The 19,022-nt window shown below is 42.5% G+C and overlaps 1 protein-coding gene across 3 annotated transcripts in view; it reads right to left on the bottom strand.

The window, feature by feature from the left end:
- RYR3 (ryanodine receptor 3) overlaps positions 1-19,022 on the bottom strand; it is a 585,375-nt gene that overhangs the window by 145,146 nt on the left and 421,207 nt on the right. For all 3 annotated transcript variants that reach the window (XR_003092800.1, XM_025197735.1, XM_025197736.1), the window contains 4 exons: positions 12,644-12,693; positions 11,665-11,725; positions 8,827-9,065; positions 5,367-5,448 (listed from right to left, as the gene is read on the bottom strand). Coding sequence is in view for 2 of the 3 variants with exons in the window: in XM_025197735.1 (XP_025053520.1) it covers positions 5,367-5,448; positions 8,827-9,065; positions 11,665-11,725; positions 12,644-12,693 (432 nt within the window). In the remaining variant the exon portion in view is untranslated. The remainder of the gene's footprint in view (positions 1-5,366; positions 5,449-8,826; positions 9,066-11,664; positions 11,726-12,643; positions 12,694-19,022) is intronic.

Here is a 19,022-nt window from a genome sequence, read left to right as displayed (position 1 = left end):
TGAATGCTTTATATAAAAATTATACAGAAATGTGACAATACAAAAAGAAAGGGAAAATGAGGATAATATTAACATAAAATCATTTTGTAAAGTAAAAGTTTATGGTAGTTTTATTGCCAGGGTAGAAATGGATATGGCAGAAACAGAACACACATAACTGTAAAAAAGCATTCCAGCTGTATATTGTTAATAGTTGTGCTTATATCCTGCCCATTCAAATTAGACTGTCCTTGTGATGGCAGACATAATATATAAATATCAGAATTATCATTCAGAGAATATTTATAATAAAAAGTTTGATGTAAGAGTCAGATAAAGTCAATATTCCAACCATATTTTATTATCAATGCTTTCTTCTAATTTAAAAAGGAAAAGTTTAATTAAAGAATGAGTGCCATATAGATAAAAGATTTTTAAAAAGCTATTATGCTTTTGCTTTACTTTGGAAGAAAAACAGGGCACATTTACAAAAAGAGGTAACTTAATAAAAAAACCCACTACTGTCAAGAGTTGGGAAATACCCTTGCAGTTATCATGGAGGCTATTAAATTGCACCCTAGGAGACTGCCAGAAGGCATGCATACTAGGGCTGTGCAAAATTTTGGCAGCTGTTTTGTTTTGGAGGTGCTTGGCCTGTTTCGGAGCCCGAAACACCAAATCCGAAATGAAACAGAAGACTCCAAAACATCTCCAAAACAAAACAAAACCATCCAAAACATTTCAGAAATGCTTTAAATGTTTTGGAATGTTTTGGATGTGACCCTGGGAAGAGTCCAGCACAGCCCTGCAGCCCTCCTTTTAAAGTGCCGGGAGGCTGGGGCCAGGAAGGGGATGGGGCCAGGCAGGGCAACCATAGGGGCTTCTCCTGAGTCTCCCCCAACTGGGGCAGGAAGGGGATGGGGTGGAGGACAAGCCCCCATAGTTGCCCTGCCCAGCCCCATTCTGCACCTGGCCCCAGCCTCCTGGCATTTAAAAAAAAAAAAAAAAAAGCCAAGCACTCACCGTCTGCAGCAGCAGCAATCAGGGCCTTTGAGGTCTCATGGCAGAGACCCCCCCCCACCATGCTGCATGGGGCAGTGGGGGCCAGCAGGGATTGCTGTCCCCACTTAGGACCCACGTGGCAGCTGCCCCATAGCATGGGTGCAGTGTGGCTTGGCAGGGTGCTGCTTGCTATCTGGGAGCTGGAGCCACTGGGGCTGAGTGCTGCTGAACTCTGCTTGACTGCTGGAGCCACCACAGCTCCCAGACAGCATGTGGCACTCTGCTGAGCTGTGCTACACCTGTGCAATGCAACAGCTGCACCATGGGTGCCAAGTGCGGGGGTGAGGGCGATCCCTGCTGCTCCCCACTGCCCCACGGGGCTCTGCCACCTCTACTCCTCTGGCTGTGCCTGACTCTTCCCAGGTTGGAGGAGCTGCAGGAGAAGCCCCCATGGCTGCCCTGCCCAGCCCCAGCCTCCTGGCACTTTAAAACAAAAACAAAAAAAGCCCTGCACTCACAGGTTGTAGCAACAGTGATCAGGGCATCTAGGGGCTCATGGCAGAGCCCCCCATACAGTGCAGGACAGTGGGGGGCAGCAGGGATCGCCCCTCTTGCATGGCACCCATGCCACAGCTGTCACATCGTGCAGGTGTAGTGTGGCTCAGCAGGGCACTGTGTGCCGTCTGGGAGCTCGGATGGCTCTAGCAGTCAGCTGCAGCCCAGCACTGCTCAGCCCCAGTGGCCCCAACTCCCAGACAGCACTCAGCCTTGCACTGCACCCAAGCCACAGAGCAGCTGCCTTGTGGATGCTGGGGGGGAGGGGGTGATCTGCGCTGCCCTGTGGTGCATGGGGGGGCTCTGTTATGAGCACTCAGAGGTCCTGATTACCACTTCTGCAGCCAGTGAGTGCGGGGCTTTTTTTTTTTTTTTTTTTTTTAAAGTGCCATAAGACTGGGACCAGGTGGGGGATGGAGCCAGGCAGGGCAGCCATGGGGGCTTCTCCCACAGCTCCCTCAACCTGGAGAGAGGCAGGCACAGCTGAAGGAGCTGCAGGAGAACCTGCAGCCACCCAGCTGTGCCTGTCTCTCCCTGGCCAATCTGAATTTCAGAATCAGCACTGAAACTGTTAAAACTCCAAAACAAATTTGGCCAAATCGAAACAGAACAGTGATCCAGAACACTGAAATGAATCACTGTCCTCTGAAACAGCCAAATATGAAACAGTGGTTTCGCAGTGCCCTAATGCATACCTTTAAATATGATATATATTTTTTTGATTTCTTAGTTGGTCTAATAAAAGGTATCATCTCTGAAACTAGCATTCTAGAGTTTTGCATAAACTTAAATGAGGAAGAAAGCAGTAAGCCAAGTGAGTAAATACTAATACAGCTCTATCATAAAGAAAAAAATATTATACCAGGCAAACAGATAAACTCTGGTAAAGAGAAATCTAACCCAACTGAAGCAAAAGAAAAGCAGTGCAGAAATTCAGTACTGTAACTGAGTGGGGGTGACTGAGGTTGCACTGCTGAGCACTGCCTCTGGTAGGGAACCAAAAATGGCTGCTGCTGCAGCTCGCCATACTGCTGTTGCTGGCAGCTCTGCCCATTCACCAAACTGCCCAAGACGTAGAAATGCCCTGTTACACCCCTGCATAAATTATTCAGGGAACACCCCCCTCCCTCCCCAAAATAAGATAAGAAAGAATTTAAGAGCAAATAGCCAAGGTTAGGAAAAACAAACAAAAACTATTATTTTGGTCCATAAGAACCAATAGACTTGCCTGAAGACCCATGAAAGAACCAGATTACTAAGAAGCAAAAGGAGCAATTTCTAAGAGATTTATTTGAATAAAGGCTACTGAGGAGATAACTAATCAGAACCAGTAGGTCTATAGTCACCTGAGAGAGAATTTTGTTTCCCTTTCAGATTCCAAGTGGTTGTTTTCTGGCTATTTACCTGTCTGTTATTGGCTTCCACTTTGTGCTCTGGATGCATAAGCCTGCACATTTAAACTATGCATGTAGGTGCCTACATATGCATGCAAGTTCCAGAAAAAATATTGCAGGGTAGGGGAAGAGGGCCCTCCCATCCTTTACCTCAGAGACAAGGGGTTAGGGGGCTTGCACAGAAGCAGGAGACATCAGTTCTAGACCCTTGTGCCTAAAGGTGATCTGGAACTGCATCTGCCTCACTTCCTAGCATTGTGGTCCAACCACCACACTACAAGTCAGGCATTATTGAAACCAATCTCTGGTGCTCCTTTTGAAACTGAACCACTTGCATTTAATAGCCATTGGGTAAAATGGACAGAGCCAAGTTGAAGTTTCTGGCCCATTAATTTCTCTGACTCTTTTTCCTAGTCTTTCTTTCTTCCTTGAATGCTCAGGGAGCCAATGTCAAAAGCTGCTCCAGAGAGGAAGTGTAGCTAATGCCTAATCTGCTGCATGGTGGTTAGAGAACTGTGCTGGACACAATAGTAGGTTCAAACCTCCTCTAAGTGAGGGGTGACTAGGACTCAGGTCTCTCATATCTCAAGTACCCTAACCTCCTCTCCTCCTCTTTTGGAGGCTAATATCTGTTAGAAATAGGTTTCTAGTTTTATCTGCCTTAGATGTTGGCAGCGATCTGATCCGGCTTCAGATCTGGCCGCTTCGGATGGCCGTGACCTGATCCAGAGCTCCGGACCAGGTTTCTGCCTTGATATGGCCGAAGCCACTCCGAAGCTTCAGAGTCACCTTGGAGATCTGGCCATAGGGTACAATGGGGAATCAATGAAATATCTATAACTTTGTTTCATAGTAGCTAGGGTCAGGAGGGACCTGAACAGATCATCTAGCCTGACCTAGGAGGGACCTGAACAGATCATCTAGCCTGACCCCCCGCCACAGGAGGGAATGAATGCTGGGCTCACAAGACCCCAGACAGCTGATCATCTAACCTCTTTTTGAATTTACCCAAGGTAGGGCGAGGGACACTTCCCTGGGAAGTTGGTTCCAGATTTTGGCTACCCTAACTGTAAAATATTGCCTTCTGATCTCTAACATAAACCTCTTCTCCATCAGCTTATTACCATTGTTTCTCATAACCCCAGGTGGTGCTGGGGAGAAAAAGGGTCTGCCTATTTGCTGTTGATCTCCCCTGATGAGTTTGTAGGCAGCCACCAGGTCCCCCCTCAGCCTCCTCGTGCTGAGGCTGAACAGGTTCAGGTCCCTCAGTCTCTCCTCATAGGGCCTGTCCTACTGCCCTCTCACCAAATGGGTGGCCCTCTTTTGAAATCTCTCCAGGCTGGCCACATCCTTTTCTAAGTGCAGCACCCAGTAGTGGATGCAGTACTCCAATTGCGGCCTGACCAATGTCGCATAGAGGGGCCTCTCTGGACCGGCTTGAGATGCACCTTTGGATGCGTGACAAGGTATGGCTGGCCTTGCTGGCTGCAGTCTGGCATTGGAAGCTCATGTTCATCTTGGAGTCAATAATGACTCTAAGATCCCTTTCTGCCTCTATGCTTTCAAGAAGGGAACTCCCCAGCCTGTATGTATGCTGTGGATTCCTTCTCCCAAGGTGCAGCACCCTGCATTTGTCTACGTTGACCCCCATCCTATTCTTGTCTGCCCACTTTTGTAGTCTGTCTAAATCTAGTTGCAGCCTCTCTCTCCCTTCAAGTTTGTCCACCTCACCCTACTTCTTGGTGTCATCAGCAAACTTGGACAACGTGCTTTCAACCCCCTCATCCAAGTCACTGATGAAGATGTTAAACAGTGCAGGCCTGAGGACTGAGCCCTGGGGGACCCCACTGCTCACATCTCACCAGGTTGAGTATGACCTGTCCACCACTACTCTCTGGGTGCGCCCCATCATCCAGTTTTTTTACCCATCCAACTCTGCAGGCATCTATGTCACAGTCACCTAATTTATTGATGAGAATGGGGTGAGAGACAGTGTGAAAAGGCCTTCTTAAAGTCTAGAAAGACTACGTCCATGTTGTTTTTTGTCTGATTTGGATGAAATTTGCAGGATTCGTAGCCTCTGCGGAGAGCATAAAACCTGCCAAGTTTCAAGAAGATCAGTGCAAGGGTTTGGGGGGAACTGTACCCCAAATTCTTGAAAGCCAAACTCCTGTTATGTCTGTGTTACAATGGTAATAAGCTGATGGAGAAGAGGTTATACATTCTTGAAAGGAAAACTCATATCACATCTCTGTACACCTATTATTTTTCAAAACATTTTGCCACTTCTGCTAAAATCACTATTAAACTTAAATGAAATAAGATTAAACTTAAATCAAATAAGATTTTAAATTGAAACACCTCCATTTGGATAGATATACAGTAAGTAATATATTTTACAGTCTCTGAAATACAACATATCCTTTCATTCAATACCTTTCTACATAGATGTTCTTTCCAGTCCCAAGGGAATATAGACTACAAAGAATTCTGTAGCATGAAACTTGAACATCACCCACTGAAAGGAAGAAAAAAAAAAAGTTTGCATAATGCTATGAAACATTCATACAAAATCTACTTTAAAAAAAGAAAAACAGTATATATTTTTGTTCATTTATACAATCCGACCAAACAATGACTGATCAAATGATGAATGAAATTTTCTCATGTGTGCTACAAAATATTTTTGGTAGGGGTGTGCGAAATGGGCCATATTCTATTCAGATTTGGCCCAAATCAGGGAGAGCTATTTGATTCATGGATTTGGATCACTGTTACTGATTCGATTCAGCTGAATCCGAAAGTGAAGATTCGATGCTGACTCAGAGAATCAGTGATTCAGCAATAGACACAGCTTTAAATGTTTTTTCTACATACCTTGAGGTACCAGGCACAGCTCATGAATGCTGTGATGCTGGGGCAGATGAAGCATCCCACAGGAGTGCAGGGGGGCCCCCACATGCTCAGCAGTGAACCTGGAAGCAGACTGGAAGTACTTCCACTGGGGAGCGCATGGGGGGCCCCCGCACCCATCCCCGGCTCGGCAATCAGCTGCGGGGAGACCCTGTGTGGGACCCTGCAGGGGGACCCTGGCAGACCTGGAAGTCCTTCTGGTCCACTTTCAGGTCTGCTGCCATGCACGCTGGGGAGTCCCCGCTGTACTCCTGTGGGATGCTCCATCCACTCCAGCATCACAACATTGACGAGCCACCTGGTACCTAGACGTATGTAGAAAAAACATTAAAAGCCGTTTCTATGTCCCAATCACTGAATGTTTAAAAATCAATTCAGAGGGTTCTGATTCAATTCAGAGATTAAAGGGTTTCCTGATTTGACTTGGATTTGGAGATTCGGCCACTGAATTGGGCCGAATTTCCACTGAATTGTATCAGCAACCAAAGCTTCACACAGCCCTAATTTCTGGCCTGGCAATATTGGGAGCATATATTATATATTTATTTTAATTTATCTGATGCATATCTAGCATTCTTTGCAGACACCAAAACTTAAAAAGATGATTAAACATTAGCATTTATCACAATATTTCAATTAATCAAAATTTTGATTATCAATTTCAAGTTAAACCACAGCAGTCCACCTGCATCAATTGTAGGATACTAACTCAAAGCCTTGTGGATTTAGGGAGAGATGGCCTGGAATATAAGATAACCCCCCCGATACTTAGTATCTATATATGGAATTTGTTAAAATTTTCCAGGTATAGAATATAATTATTGGACAGTTGCTTTGATTTTGAACCCTCCTACTGCTATAATAGGTAAAATAAATCTGAGCAAGTCAGATGGCCCCTTTGTCCTCTGCCCCTCCAACTTCATCCCCCTGCAGCCCCTCCTGCCCCTCGTTATTGTTAGACCCTGCTCCCCCTGAGCACATGGAAGTGAAGACCAAATTTGAAAACCTGACACTGAAATAAACATGCCCATAGTAATTTGCAAATTATTATGGATACCCATAGACTTAGTTCATTCAGAACTGAGGCTTTTTACCTTTTTTAAAACTGATGCAAGTTTTTGCATAGGTAATCCATAAACACCGTTTTAAGGATCACTTTTGTATTTTCTATCCACATATATAGCATTTTGTTTTTATTCTGTCTCAAGGTCCAAATCAATTACAAATTCTGTAACATAAAGCCCAATAGTCAAGTTCCAATTTCCAACCAAGAGGAGCTCAATTTTTCAAATCTGTGTGGCTCTACCACTGGGCAAGTATCTCTTCCTCCCAGACCCATCAGTCTGGGGATTCGGATACTCCCCAAATCCATGGCAGGGATCCTATGTTTAAGCCCCAGGTCCAGTGGCCCTGGTGTTCACTTGCCTTCTAGTCTTGCTTTCTTCTAACCAAAAGGCCAAGAAGAAAGCCAGGGGTAAGCACATACGCAGTCCCCCATTATCAAAACAAATGTGCCATTGAGTTTCGTACATGGGGGAAACCCACAGCAGTTAGCCTGCCCAGAGTGTGTACTCCAGATACTGCCCACAATGGATCAATCTGCTAATTTGACCCCACCCCATGACTGGAACCAGGTTTTCATGGAGAATGGGGATACATTAATCGTATGTGACAGGCAGAGAGAGGGGGTGGCTGAGGGACTCTGGATGAACTGTTTGGGTTCCCATTTGGTGACATTTACAAGGCATTTGAGGCTGGTGGAGAAACAGAAATAATTTGAAATAGGGAAAAAAGGCACAGCTTAGCTGTGGGAGTGAAGAGGAAGTCTAAATATATTCAGTGTAGTGGCTCACCATGACTTGGAAACGAGTCAGTGGTGAGGGGGGCTGAGTGCAGTGGGAACTACTATATATCTTATTAAAATAGGCTGTAATAACCTATTCTTGTTTGCCCAATATTGAAAAAAAGTGTTCTGTAGTCATGCTCAATGTTAGCTGCATTTAATCAACTTAATAGTTGGTTTCCATTACTGAGCAAAAGCTGCTTTTGGCAGCAGTTTAATGACAGACAATTTATTTGATCAGGTTTCCTTGTATGTGAATGTAAGGTGAAAGATTTTTGCCCCATGCTGACTGGGGTGGGGGTAAACCTGGACTTATATTTGAGTAAATATGCCATTACTGAACCTCAAATTGATCCTTTACAATGAACAGAATTACTTTTTCTTGCTAACAGCACTTTTAAAATACAGATGAAAATTCCTATTTTCATCTTCAAAACATTTTCATTTTTAAAAATGTAAGCCACTGAAGTTTCATTTTCTAGATTTCCCCCCCTCCCCCCCAAAAGGGTAAAACAGCACCATATTTTTGGCCAAAGAGCTTTGAGACACTTTATTCCAACAACATAAAAGAATGCAATGGAAATTTCTATCCCTCTTAATTTTATATAAGGCATAAAGCAAATTCTCACGCTCTAGATTAATAAATGCTATGCTCAGAAAGCCAAATGGACACGGTGTTCACTGAGTTCTGCAACACTGTACACATCCAAGGTAAACTTTTTAAAATGAAAGAAAAGCCAATAGAAAGAAAGAAATCCTATAGAATTAATTCCAGGTTTGATGCCAGAAACATACTAGATTGGGATCGGCAAGATTCTGGAGTGGAAGGGGGCACTTTAATAGGCTCAGCTCTGAGCATGGGTTTCTTCCACCTGGGCCTCTGCCACCCTTACTGGAGCCAGAACCAGAGCCAAAGCTACTGCTCCTCCCTGCAGTGCCACTTTTTGGCCCGTCTGAGTCAAGCCCCCTGTCTCCACAGGCCAGATAAATAGGTTCCATAGGCCATAGTTATTCTACCTCTGTACCAGAAAACTAAGAAGCAAATTTGGCTTAATGTATTCATGCATTCACTAATAAAACAGTACATGTTGTTATAACAGAATTAACTACTGAAAATAAATGAAAAAAGAAAGGACTTACAAAGTAAATCAACACCAAAATGATGCTGAGCAATATGTTCAAACATGGATGTCAATATTGGTAACAGTGCTACTGTAGTATAGTTGATATTCTGTGAGACACCTTTAATTTGTGTTCGAGAATGAGTAAATTTTCCAAGTTTAAGGTTTTCTGAAGTCTTTTCCAAATCTTCAGCTGCATTTTCAAAGAATGCCCGTAGTCCAGCTTTAACCAGCTCAGAGCCTGATTTCATGACAGTTCTACAAAATAATATATGAGGAAGAAAACCAAAACAAAAAAGCTTTAATTCAATACTCCATCAATTGCCAATATATATTTTATAAACAGAGATATTTAGAGGACAGATTCTATTTTACCTATTAGGTGCATAAGTGGACTAAGATGCTTAACTGCTATTCTATTTCATTTTGTTCAAGTCCCTGAAAAATCTATTAATGCATGTACTTTGGTAGCATGCTATCACCTAACCCTTAAAAGTGAATCACAAAAAAGATGTAAGGAGGAGGAGGAGGATCCACCCACTTTTTGTATTAACAGTTTTTCAGGGACTCGAGCAGAGTGGAATAGAAATGCAGTGAGGCATATAAATCCACTTACACACCTAATTGTTGGGATACAATCTGGCCCTGACTTGTTGGCTACTTTTATCTATCTCTAATTAGACTTAGGATTTCCCAATAATATACTGAAGAACTTCTAAATTGTGAACTGAAGGACAATTACTTGAATTAGTATATTGGGCATGTCAACAACATACATGATTTTGCAGCAGTAGACAATTATGAAACAATTAAGCATTTAGTTAGGATTCCATTTGTGCCTCTAATCAAAATGTCCTCAACTAAAAGGGACAGACCACAAAGTCAGCACTGTATTAGTCCATGGCCTCTGTCTTCAAGTCACTGCTGATCTATTCTGCATGCTGTTTTCCATGATGCAAGCCAATTACAGCAGACATCAATTAAATTAACACAGTAGATGAGTCACAGAGCTGGTAATATTACCTTTCCAACCCAGTGCTCTTTCCACTAGACCACACTCTCTCTCATCAATCATAATTTAAACCACTTGAAATTAGGGGGAGAATAAAAACCATAAAAATGTAACAAAAAATAGTTTAAGAAAAGATATTCTGTACATAATTTTCAGTCAGGGTTTCTAAAGTTAACGAACACCTTCTTTAAATAGCATTTTTCAATGTTGTAGCTATAACATTCTGAATTTCTATAATGTTTTTATTTTTGGATCAAAGTGTTTTACTAATTAAGCTTTGCTATATGCTGGCATGGTAAGTAAGAAATGTACTCAGTCTCTTTCATCATGCAACGACAGTCATTTAACAGTAAATAACATGGATCATAGAATCATAGGGCTGGAAGGGACCCCAAAGGATCATTGCCCCCTGCATGAGCAGGAAAGACATCTGGGGTCAGATGACCCCAGCCAGGTAACTGTCTAGTCTTCTCTTGAAGACCTCTAGGGTAGATAATTGCACCACCTCTGGGGGCAGCTTGTTCCATAGTCTGGACACCCTAGTTGTAAAGAAGTTTTTCCTAATGTTCAGCCTGAAATATGGGAGTAAGGCAAAACAAGAAAAATGGTAACTAATTAAATCCTTTTTAAATAAAGTATCCAGGTTGTTCTTTTTATGCTTCATCTAAAAAAGGATATCTCCAGAAATAAGTGTTTCCCCTACATTATGGTTGGACTTAGATTCCCTATATTTTCAATGCCACAAATGGTACAGTTAATTACACTTTTAAACAGGTTTGTTGCCTTCGGAGTGAAAAGTCCTGGACCCCTGGCAGATGTTCAGTTAAAGACACCATGGTATCTGATGCACACTCCCAACAATCATGCTTCATGTCATGCTACACATGCATGGCAGGGATCAGATCCCCATCACACCATATTGCTGGTACTGGGAGAACCCAGGATTAAGATTTGTTAAGATCCTGGGCTCTCTCCACACCAGCAAGTAGGAAGCCAGTCTGTTGATGGGGTTTCCAATGATGGGAGTATATCTGAGTCAAGGGCTCACATGCGTTCCCAAGGCTGGGAGCCCTGATCAGCCTGGTCACATGTACAATTTAAGGTGTTATGGGAACCAGCCACAAAGTTATCACACACATTTTCTTTAATAAAACAAGAAAAAAGCCACAAAGTTATCATGCAACTAATTGCATTAATGTGTGACCAATTTACTACTTAAAATGTGATTAACTAGTTAATCATGTCTTAAGTGTAATGTCTCCCAGGGGCCCTGGAAATATAGATAGCATGAAAATGATGCAAGGCATGCTAGAACTAACAGGAGACCTATAAAAAAAAGCAACAGTAGTGTGTGAATCCTAAATTATATTATCATGTATTAGCTTATATAAAAGATATTTCAGACCCTCATCTATGCCTTCATGGGTGATCTGTAGTCTAAAAAATATGTATAGTGCTAAGTGTGATGTGGTTTATGATAACAGATAGGACTGAGTTACATTTTACCTACTTTAGTATGCTAATAGACAGTTTGAAATCTTAATACATATCTAGAATTCTTTTAAACCTGCCTAAGCTTTTATGGGTATGAGTAATTGAAATTCTGAAGTTACAGCTTCTTCACTTAGATTTTTAAGCGGTGATCCCAACTACACTAGCAAATATGGACCTTAGAATTCATAGGCCATAATAATTACTCTTTAGAATCAACATTATTAGGGTGGATGAAAAAGGTAAGTTTTCAGAAATATCAATCCAACTGCGAAAGTGTTCTTTGAAGAGATCCATGACAACTGTATATATTGTAACTAGCACTGAAATAAAGTAAAAATTTCCTAAACTTACCGTGTATCCAGTGACTGAGCTAATATATGCAGGCAGCTAACCACCGTTGTTGCATCACTTCCTGTTATTAAAAAAAAGGATATATTGTGACAGAAAACATTTAAAATAAAAATATAGAAACATTCACATTATGTTATAATTGTATATCTATGAAACTGATGTGTAATTGGAAATGTCTGAAATGTCCCTTGCTCTGAAGATCTTTTAGAAGTTAAGGGTTATATTTTCCCCCACTTTATCTCCATGCATCTCTTTCAGATTGCATAAAATGAACAGGAAGCATCCACTGTTTCACAATGTACCATTTTTTCTCCTTCATTTTTCAGTTCCCATTCTTTTTGTTTAAAACTTTATGGATGCAGAGAGTAGTAAAAAAGACGCTAAAAATAATAAAAAAGAGGACAGCTTAATCATTGGAGATTATGTTTCCATAGGTGTTAAACAAAGGTGAGATGGTATTAAAAATTCTAGTCACTTTGTGGAGAACTTAGAGCATGATTTATATATACATTTTGTGTCTCAGGCCCATTTCTATACATGTTCTTACTTGGACTGATTCAGTTTAAACTTTGGGTGATGCTACACATTACCGTTTTAGGCAATTTTTTTTAGCGAAAGTCCTGGATATCTGAAAAAAGGAGATTCAAATAGAATCTGGAAGTCAACCCCACACTAAGAGTTGCTAATTACCTGCTACAGTATAACAGTTCATATATTTTTTCAAATTTTAATTTCAGGTGCATATTTATTGTTCCCATTGACTTTACCAAACATAGAACATGTATCAGAGGGTAGACTTTTGTACACACATAGCATACACATACTGTGAAAAGTTTAAAACAATGAACTCATAAATCACACTTATTTTCTGCCACAGACCATTTTTCTCATGACTAATCTAGGTAGGGCAAAAAAAATCTAAAAATGTATAATGTCCTCTGTATTCATAACATTATCAATGTCTTTCTTAATAACTTACCAAAAAGTGAAATCCTATGTCTAACAAGGGCAGCAAGTTTGCAGAATAGGCTAAAGCAGAAAAAAAAATGCAAAAGGGCAGGAAGAGACAAGGAGATTAAAGATTTATTTAGGGTATCAGACAGAAAGAACAGTGAGAATGCAAGATATGAAAGAAAGATGCACAATAGTTCCCTCAAGGTATATTCTGAATCATAAGAACAAACAATTAGATAAGTGTACTGAGCAGTGAAATCTTGAATATTTTCACATTCTGAAAGCACCTATAAATGACTAAAAGATGACATTTCCTCTGATTTCAATACTTTGCAGCAATTGTTATTTTATAGGGTTGACTCATTCTCTATTGCTTATAATATTTTTTCAAAGCTGAATAACATTTTACTGTTTTTTGACTTTCAGAGATAAACACGTTTACAACCTTAAGGTAACTGAAAATGTTTCAAGAATATATTACTTATATAAATTTTTTTTTTTTTTTTTTTTGCATCTAATCCTCCCTGAAAGGCAAAATTAACCTGGAAATGTTATCAGGAAAGAAGAGTGTTTTTGGCATCTACTGCCTCATAAATCAAACATATCCATAGAAAAATAATTAAACAAATATGCAGGGTGGGGTGAGGGGAGTCAAACATACATCTAAAGGTAATGGTAACAGTTACCATAGTTTTCTAAAGACAAATCTTGCTAGGCAGGGTTGCCTTCCATTTGTTTTAGATTTATAAACTAGAAGTGACTAGAGGAAATGCAGTATGTGTGGAGAAGGCATTTATATAGCTTCCCATTAACATACTTAAATATCTCACTATCCTTAACACGTTCATCCTGACATGGGATATGCTATCATTACCATTTTACACTTGGCGAACAAAAGAGATAGAAAATAAAGACCAGGCTTTCAAAGGCACAGAGGTGCTTAAAGATACACAATAAATGCCTACTGGGATTTACAAACATTCTTGACTTACATGTTTTAGCACCAATTTCCATGTTTAGGCCCTGAACTACCTCTGAAAAATCTCACCCCGAGTGTCTTTAAACTGACATGGGAAGTTTGTCATAAAGCACAGAACAGAATTCTAGTCTCCTAAATATCAGACTAGCAATCTAATGACTGAAGCATCCTACCATTATATTCCTATATAATATATTAAGAGCAGAGAGCGGCATTTAATTGTACTTTACAATTAATGGATATTAATTAAAGCAAGGAATGTAATTAATTGATCAATTAAGGTAAATTAATTCACATTCACTAATTAACAGTAGCAAATTAGAAGGAAGTAAAGACAAATTGGATAAATTGGAGGAAGGTTATGAGTTGGGTCAATGAGGGGTCCAATTTTATTTAATATTAATATAAATTTCATAGATTACTAGGGTCAGAAGGGACCTATTAGATCATTGAGTTTGACCCCCTGCTCTGGGCAGGAAAGAGTAGTCACCAACCCTGGGGTCATGTGATCCCAGCCAGGTGCCTGTCCAGTCTCCTCTTGAAGACCCCCAAGGATGAGGCGAGCACCACCTCCCTTGTAAGTCCATTCCAGATTCTGGCAACCCTGACTGTGAAGAACTTTCTCCTAATGTCCAGCCTAAACCTTCTCTCTAGTAGCTTATGGCCATTGCTCCTTGTCATTCCAGGGGGTGCCCTGGTGAACAGATCGTTGCCTACTTCATGTTGTTCTCCCCTTATGAATTTGTACACTTCCACAAGGTCCCTTCTCAGCCTTGTCTTGGAGAGGCTGAAGAGATTAAGGTCCCTTAGCCTTTTCTTATAGGGCCTTCACTGCGCTTCTTTGGACCCTCTCCAGGTTGCCCACATCCCCCTTGAACTGCGGTGTCCAGAACTGGACACAGTATTCCAGCTGCGGTCTCACCAGCGCTGCATAGAGGGGGAGAATCACTTCCTTGGACCTGTTTGTGAAGCACCTACGGATGCACGACAAGGTGCAATTGGCTCTGCCAACTGCTTCATCACATTGGCGACTCATGTTTATCCTGGAGTCAACAGTGACTCCAAATTCTTCTTCTGCCTCAGTGGAGCTAAGAAGGTTGACCCCCAGCATGTAGGTATGATGGCAGTTCTTCCTCCCTAGATGCAGCACCTATTGAATTGCATCCTGTTGCTCTCTGCCCACTTCCCCAGCCTGTCTAGGTCAGCCTGGATCTGGTTCCTCCTCTCCAGGGTTTTAGCTGCACCCCATAATTTTGTGTCATCTGTGATTTGGACAGGGTGCTTCCCACCCACTCATCCATATCACTGATGAAGATGTTGAACAGCACTGGCCCCGGAACTGAGCCCTGAGGGACTCCACTGCCCACATCTTTCCAGGTTGACACTGACCCATCCACTACCACCCACTGAGTGTGACCCCTGAGCCAGTTTGCTACCCATTCTACCCTGTAATAATCCAAGGCAAATCCCCTCAGTTTACTTATAAGGATGGCATGGGATACCTTGTCAAAGGCTTTCTTGAAGTCTAGATAGATAACATCCACCTCGACTCCTGCATCTAAACATTTGGTGGCCTTGTCGTAAAAGGAAACTAGGTTAGTCAGGCCTGCTAAAACCCCATGTTGGTTACCCCTCCACATCACAATAGCCAGCGGGCTCCTGCAGATGTGCTTCTTGATAATTTTTTCTAGGATTTTCCCAGGGATAGAGGTAAGGCTTACTGGTCTATAGTTCCCTGGGTCCTCCTTCTTCCCCTTCTTAATCTTTTGAACACCTCCAAGGTAGGGGAAAGCACCACCTCCTTTGGAAGCCCATTCCATATTTTGGCAACCCTCACTGTAAAGTATTTCTTCCTGCTGTCCAAGCTAAATCTACTCCCCTTCAGTTTATGACCATTCTTTCTAGTAAACCTGAGGGGCGCCCTGGTAAACAGAGTATCCCCTATTCCCTGTTGACCCTCCCTCCCCCCAAAGAGCTTGTAGACAGCCACAAGATCACCTCTCAGCATTTTCTTGTGGAGGCTGAAGAGATTCAGGTCCCTCAATCTTGTCTTCATAGGATCTTACCCGCAGACCCTCAACCATACGAGCAGCCCTCCTCTGAACCCTTTCCAGGGTATCCACATCCCTCTTGAAGTGTGGTGCCCAAAACTGGATGCAGTACTCCAGTTGCAGCCTCACCAATGCTGCATAGAGGGGAAGTATCACCTCCCTAGACCTGCTCGTGATGCACCTACTAATGCAAGACAGAGTGCAGTTAGCCTTACTTATTATCTTGTCACATTGGCGACTCATGTTCATTATTGCATTGACTATGACTCGGAGATCCCTTTCCACTGCTGTGTTACTTAGAATGGTGCTTCCTAGTCTATAGGTGTATTTGGTGATTCTTTCTCCCCAGGTGCAGCACTCTGCACTTATCTTTGTTAAATTGCATCCTATTCTGATCCACCCACTTCCCCAGTCTGTCCAAATCAACCTGAATTTGCTCCGTACCCTCTAGTGTGTTTACTATACCCCATAGTTTGGTGTCATCTGTGAATTTGGACAGAGTGTTTTCTACACCATCATCCAAATCACTGATGAAGATATTGAACAGTACTGATCCAAGGACAAAGCCTTGGGGGACACCCTGCTCACATCTCTCCAGGTAGAAACCGACCCATCCACCACCACTCTCTGGGTGTGTCCCATAAGCCAGTTTTCCACCCACCTGACTGTGAAAAAATCCATGTCACAGCTACTTAGTTTAGTTGTAAGAACTGGGTGTGACAGGAAGGCTTTTTAAAACCCAAGTAAATAACATCTACCTCTACTCCTCCATCTAAGCACTTTGTGACATGGTCATAAAGAGAGACCAGGCTGGTCAGGCAAGATCTACCTGCTATAAGCCCATGCTGGTTGCCCCTTAACATTGTATTATCCACTGCCCCTCCCCCCATGTGATGTTTAATGATTTTTTATAAGGTCTTGCCAAGAAAAGAGGTGAGGCTAACCAGCCTATAATTACCTGGGTGCTCCTTCCTCCCTTTCTTGAAAATAGGGACCATGTTGGCCCTTTTCCAATCTTCTGGGACCTGTCCCAAGTGCCATGAGCACTGAAACAGTTGCACCAGAGATTTTGCTATGACACTAGCCAATTCCTTTAGTACCCTTGGGTAAAGATTAGCGGGGCCTTCCAACTTAAATATGTCCAACCCCTCCAAGTGCCCCTTCACCAGGTCAGCGCTAACCATTAGTGGATTGGTATCTCTCTCAAGCCAGATTAAAGTCTGGTTGGGAGATGTGTTCATATCCGTGACCAGGAATGAAGAAATGGTTTAAGAGCTCAGCTTTGTCCATCCTATCTTATATTGTAATATCTTAATTACTTGTCTTAGCAAGGGGGTAATAGTACACCAATAATATTTGTAGCTGACACTAAACTGGAAGAAAGTTGCAAAAACTAGTCAGGACAATGGAATAAAAGAAATCAATTTAGAGAAACTGGAAACTTGGAAAACAAGGACATCAGATACAGCTTGAAAAAATACAGTCCAAATATTGTGGAGAAAATAATCTGCAATACATTCCCAATGAGCAAGAAACAATGGGGAATCAATAATGCAGACAGAAATCTCCAGGCCACAATCAAGAGCAAATTAAATATACATTTTCAGCTTCAACTACATAGGAAGAAATTCAATATATTTCTGTTCTGACTATGCAGCAAAATATTAGAAATAGTGGACTTAGACAGACATTCAGAATCTCCAGGGAGAGTCCCTGCTTTCTCTGGAGAAACCACAAGCATACAGAAGTTCATAATTTTTCTCCCAGAGTAGAAGTGGCCACTCAGGGAAAAAATAACTTGGGAACACCCTGAGTGAAGTGGCTCCCCAGGGAATATCTCTCAGGAGGCAAAACTTCTGTACAGGCAGCAGACACAGAGCTGACCTCCACAATCCTAGTGTCCTTTGTTTCTCTTTCATGTGCCCTCCCACTGGGGAGGGACAGTGTTTCAGTCTTAGCAAAGCAGTGAGCAGAACATGCCACCAGAGTGCTTTTGGCTGGAAAAACCAAGTACTTAGTTGGTGTGTTCTGCTCCTGGCTTGTTCCCTGCTTAAATCACGCTGCACCACTTGGGTGCAGGGAAGCACAGAAGCACACACCCTGCCCAGATCTAGCTATCCTCCAATATAGCATATGAGGGGGGAAAGGCTGGAGGACTACTTTGTGCGTGGCACAGACAGTGCCCCCACCTTTCCTGATACCTGCCCACATTCACTTAAAAAAAAAAAAAGCTTGCAAATCTCTCTGGTCTGTGTGCTCTAGGGACCCCTGGCAGTCTAGCATTCATATTGCAAGCTCTTTGCTTCTCTATCTGAAGTTCTGCACAGGTCAGTTTTTCTCTCACAAAAGCAAACCTGGGAGAGTTCTCCTGGATGATTTGAATGTGTGTCTGTAGTCAGTGACTGGCTTTCTTGCATGCATACCAGCCTCTGGCTTCTTTACTATTCATTCTACCCAGGAAGACCACGCACCACCTGCAGACGCTTCCCTCAGTCTGATAAAGGGCATTTGTACCCGAAAGCTTGCAAAGAAGTTTTGTGAACTATTTCAGTGGGTCTAATAAAAGATATTGGATTTACCCAAACAACCTTGTCTGCGTATGTCCTTAGACCGACATGGCTATAACCTGCACCCCTGTTAATTTCCAGTGTCTCCAAACAACTTCCTTCCAAGATGCTGAGGCTTTTATATTTGCTCCTCTATGACCCAGGCTTATGCATTTCATAGAAACACATTGTGCTAAACCTACTATAATTATGGAAAACATCTCATAGATTTCATAGACATTAGGGCTGGAAGGGACCTCAGAAGATCATCGAATCCAGCCCCCTGCCCAAAGGGCAGGAAGTCAGCTGGGGTCATAGGATCCCAGCAAGATAAGCATCCAGTTTGCTCTTGAAGGTGTTCAATGTAGGCGCTTGAACCACCTCCGGTGGCAGGCTGTTCCGGACCTTGGGGGCTCGGAGAGTAAAGAAATTCTTCCTTATGTCCAGCCTGAAACGGTCTTGTAGTAGTTTATGACCGTTCGACCTAGTCGTCATCCCTTGGGGTGCTCTGGTGAACAAACGTTCCCCCAGATACTGGTGGTCACCCCTAATAAACTTATAGGTGGCCATCAGATCACCCCTGAGCCTGCGCTTTTCCAGGCTAAAGAGCCCCAGGGCTCTCAGCCTGTCATCGTAGGGTCTGCTTCCCTGACCTCTGATCATGCGCATGGCTCTTCTCTGGACTCTCTCAAGCTTCTCCACATCCGTTTTGAATTGTGGAGCCCAAAACTGGACACAGTACTCCAGCTGCAGCCTCACTAAGGCCGAGTACAGGGGGAGAATGACGTCCCGGGATTTGCTTGAGAAGCATCTATGGATGCAAGCCAG

This window comes from Alligator sinensis, unplaced genomic scaffold, assembly GCF_000455745.1.
Source record: "Alligator sinensis unplaced genomic scaffold, ASM45574v1 scaffold262_1, whole genome shotgun sequence".
Classification (NCBI taxonomy): domain Eukaryota; kingdom Metazoa; phylum Chordata; order Crocodylia; family Alligatoridae; genus Alligator; species Alligator sinensis.
The sequence above is the reverse complement of the archived record's forward strand: the minus strand, read 5'-3'. Positions and strand labels throughout refer to the sequence as shown.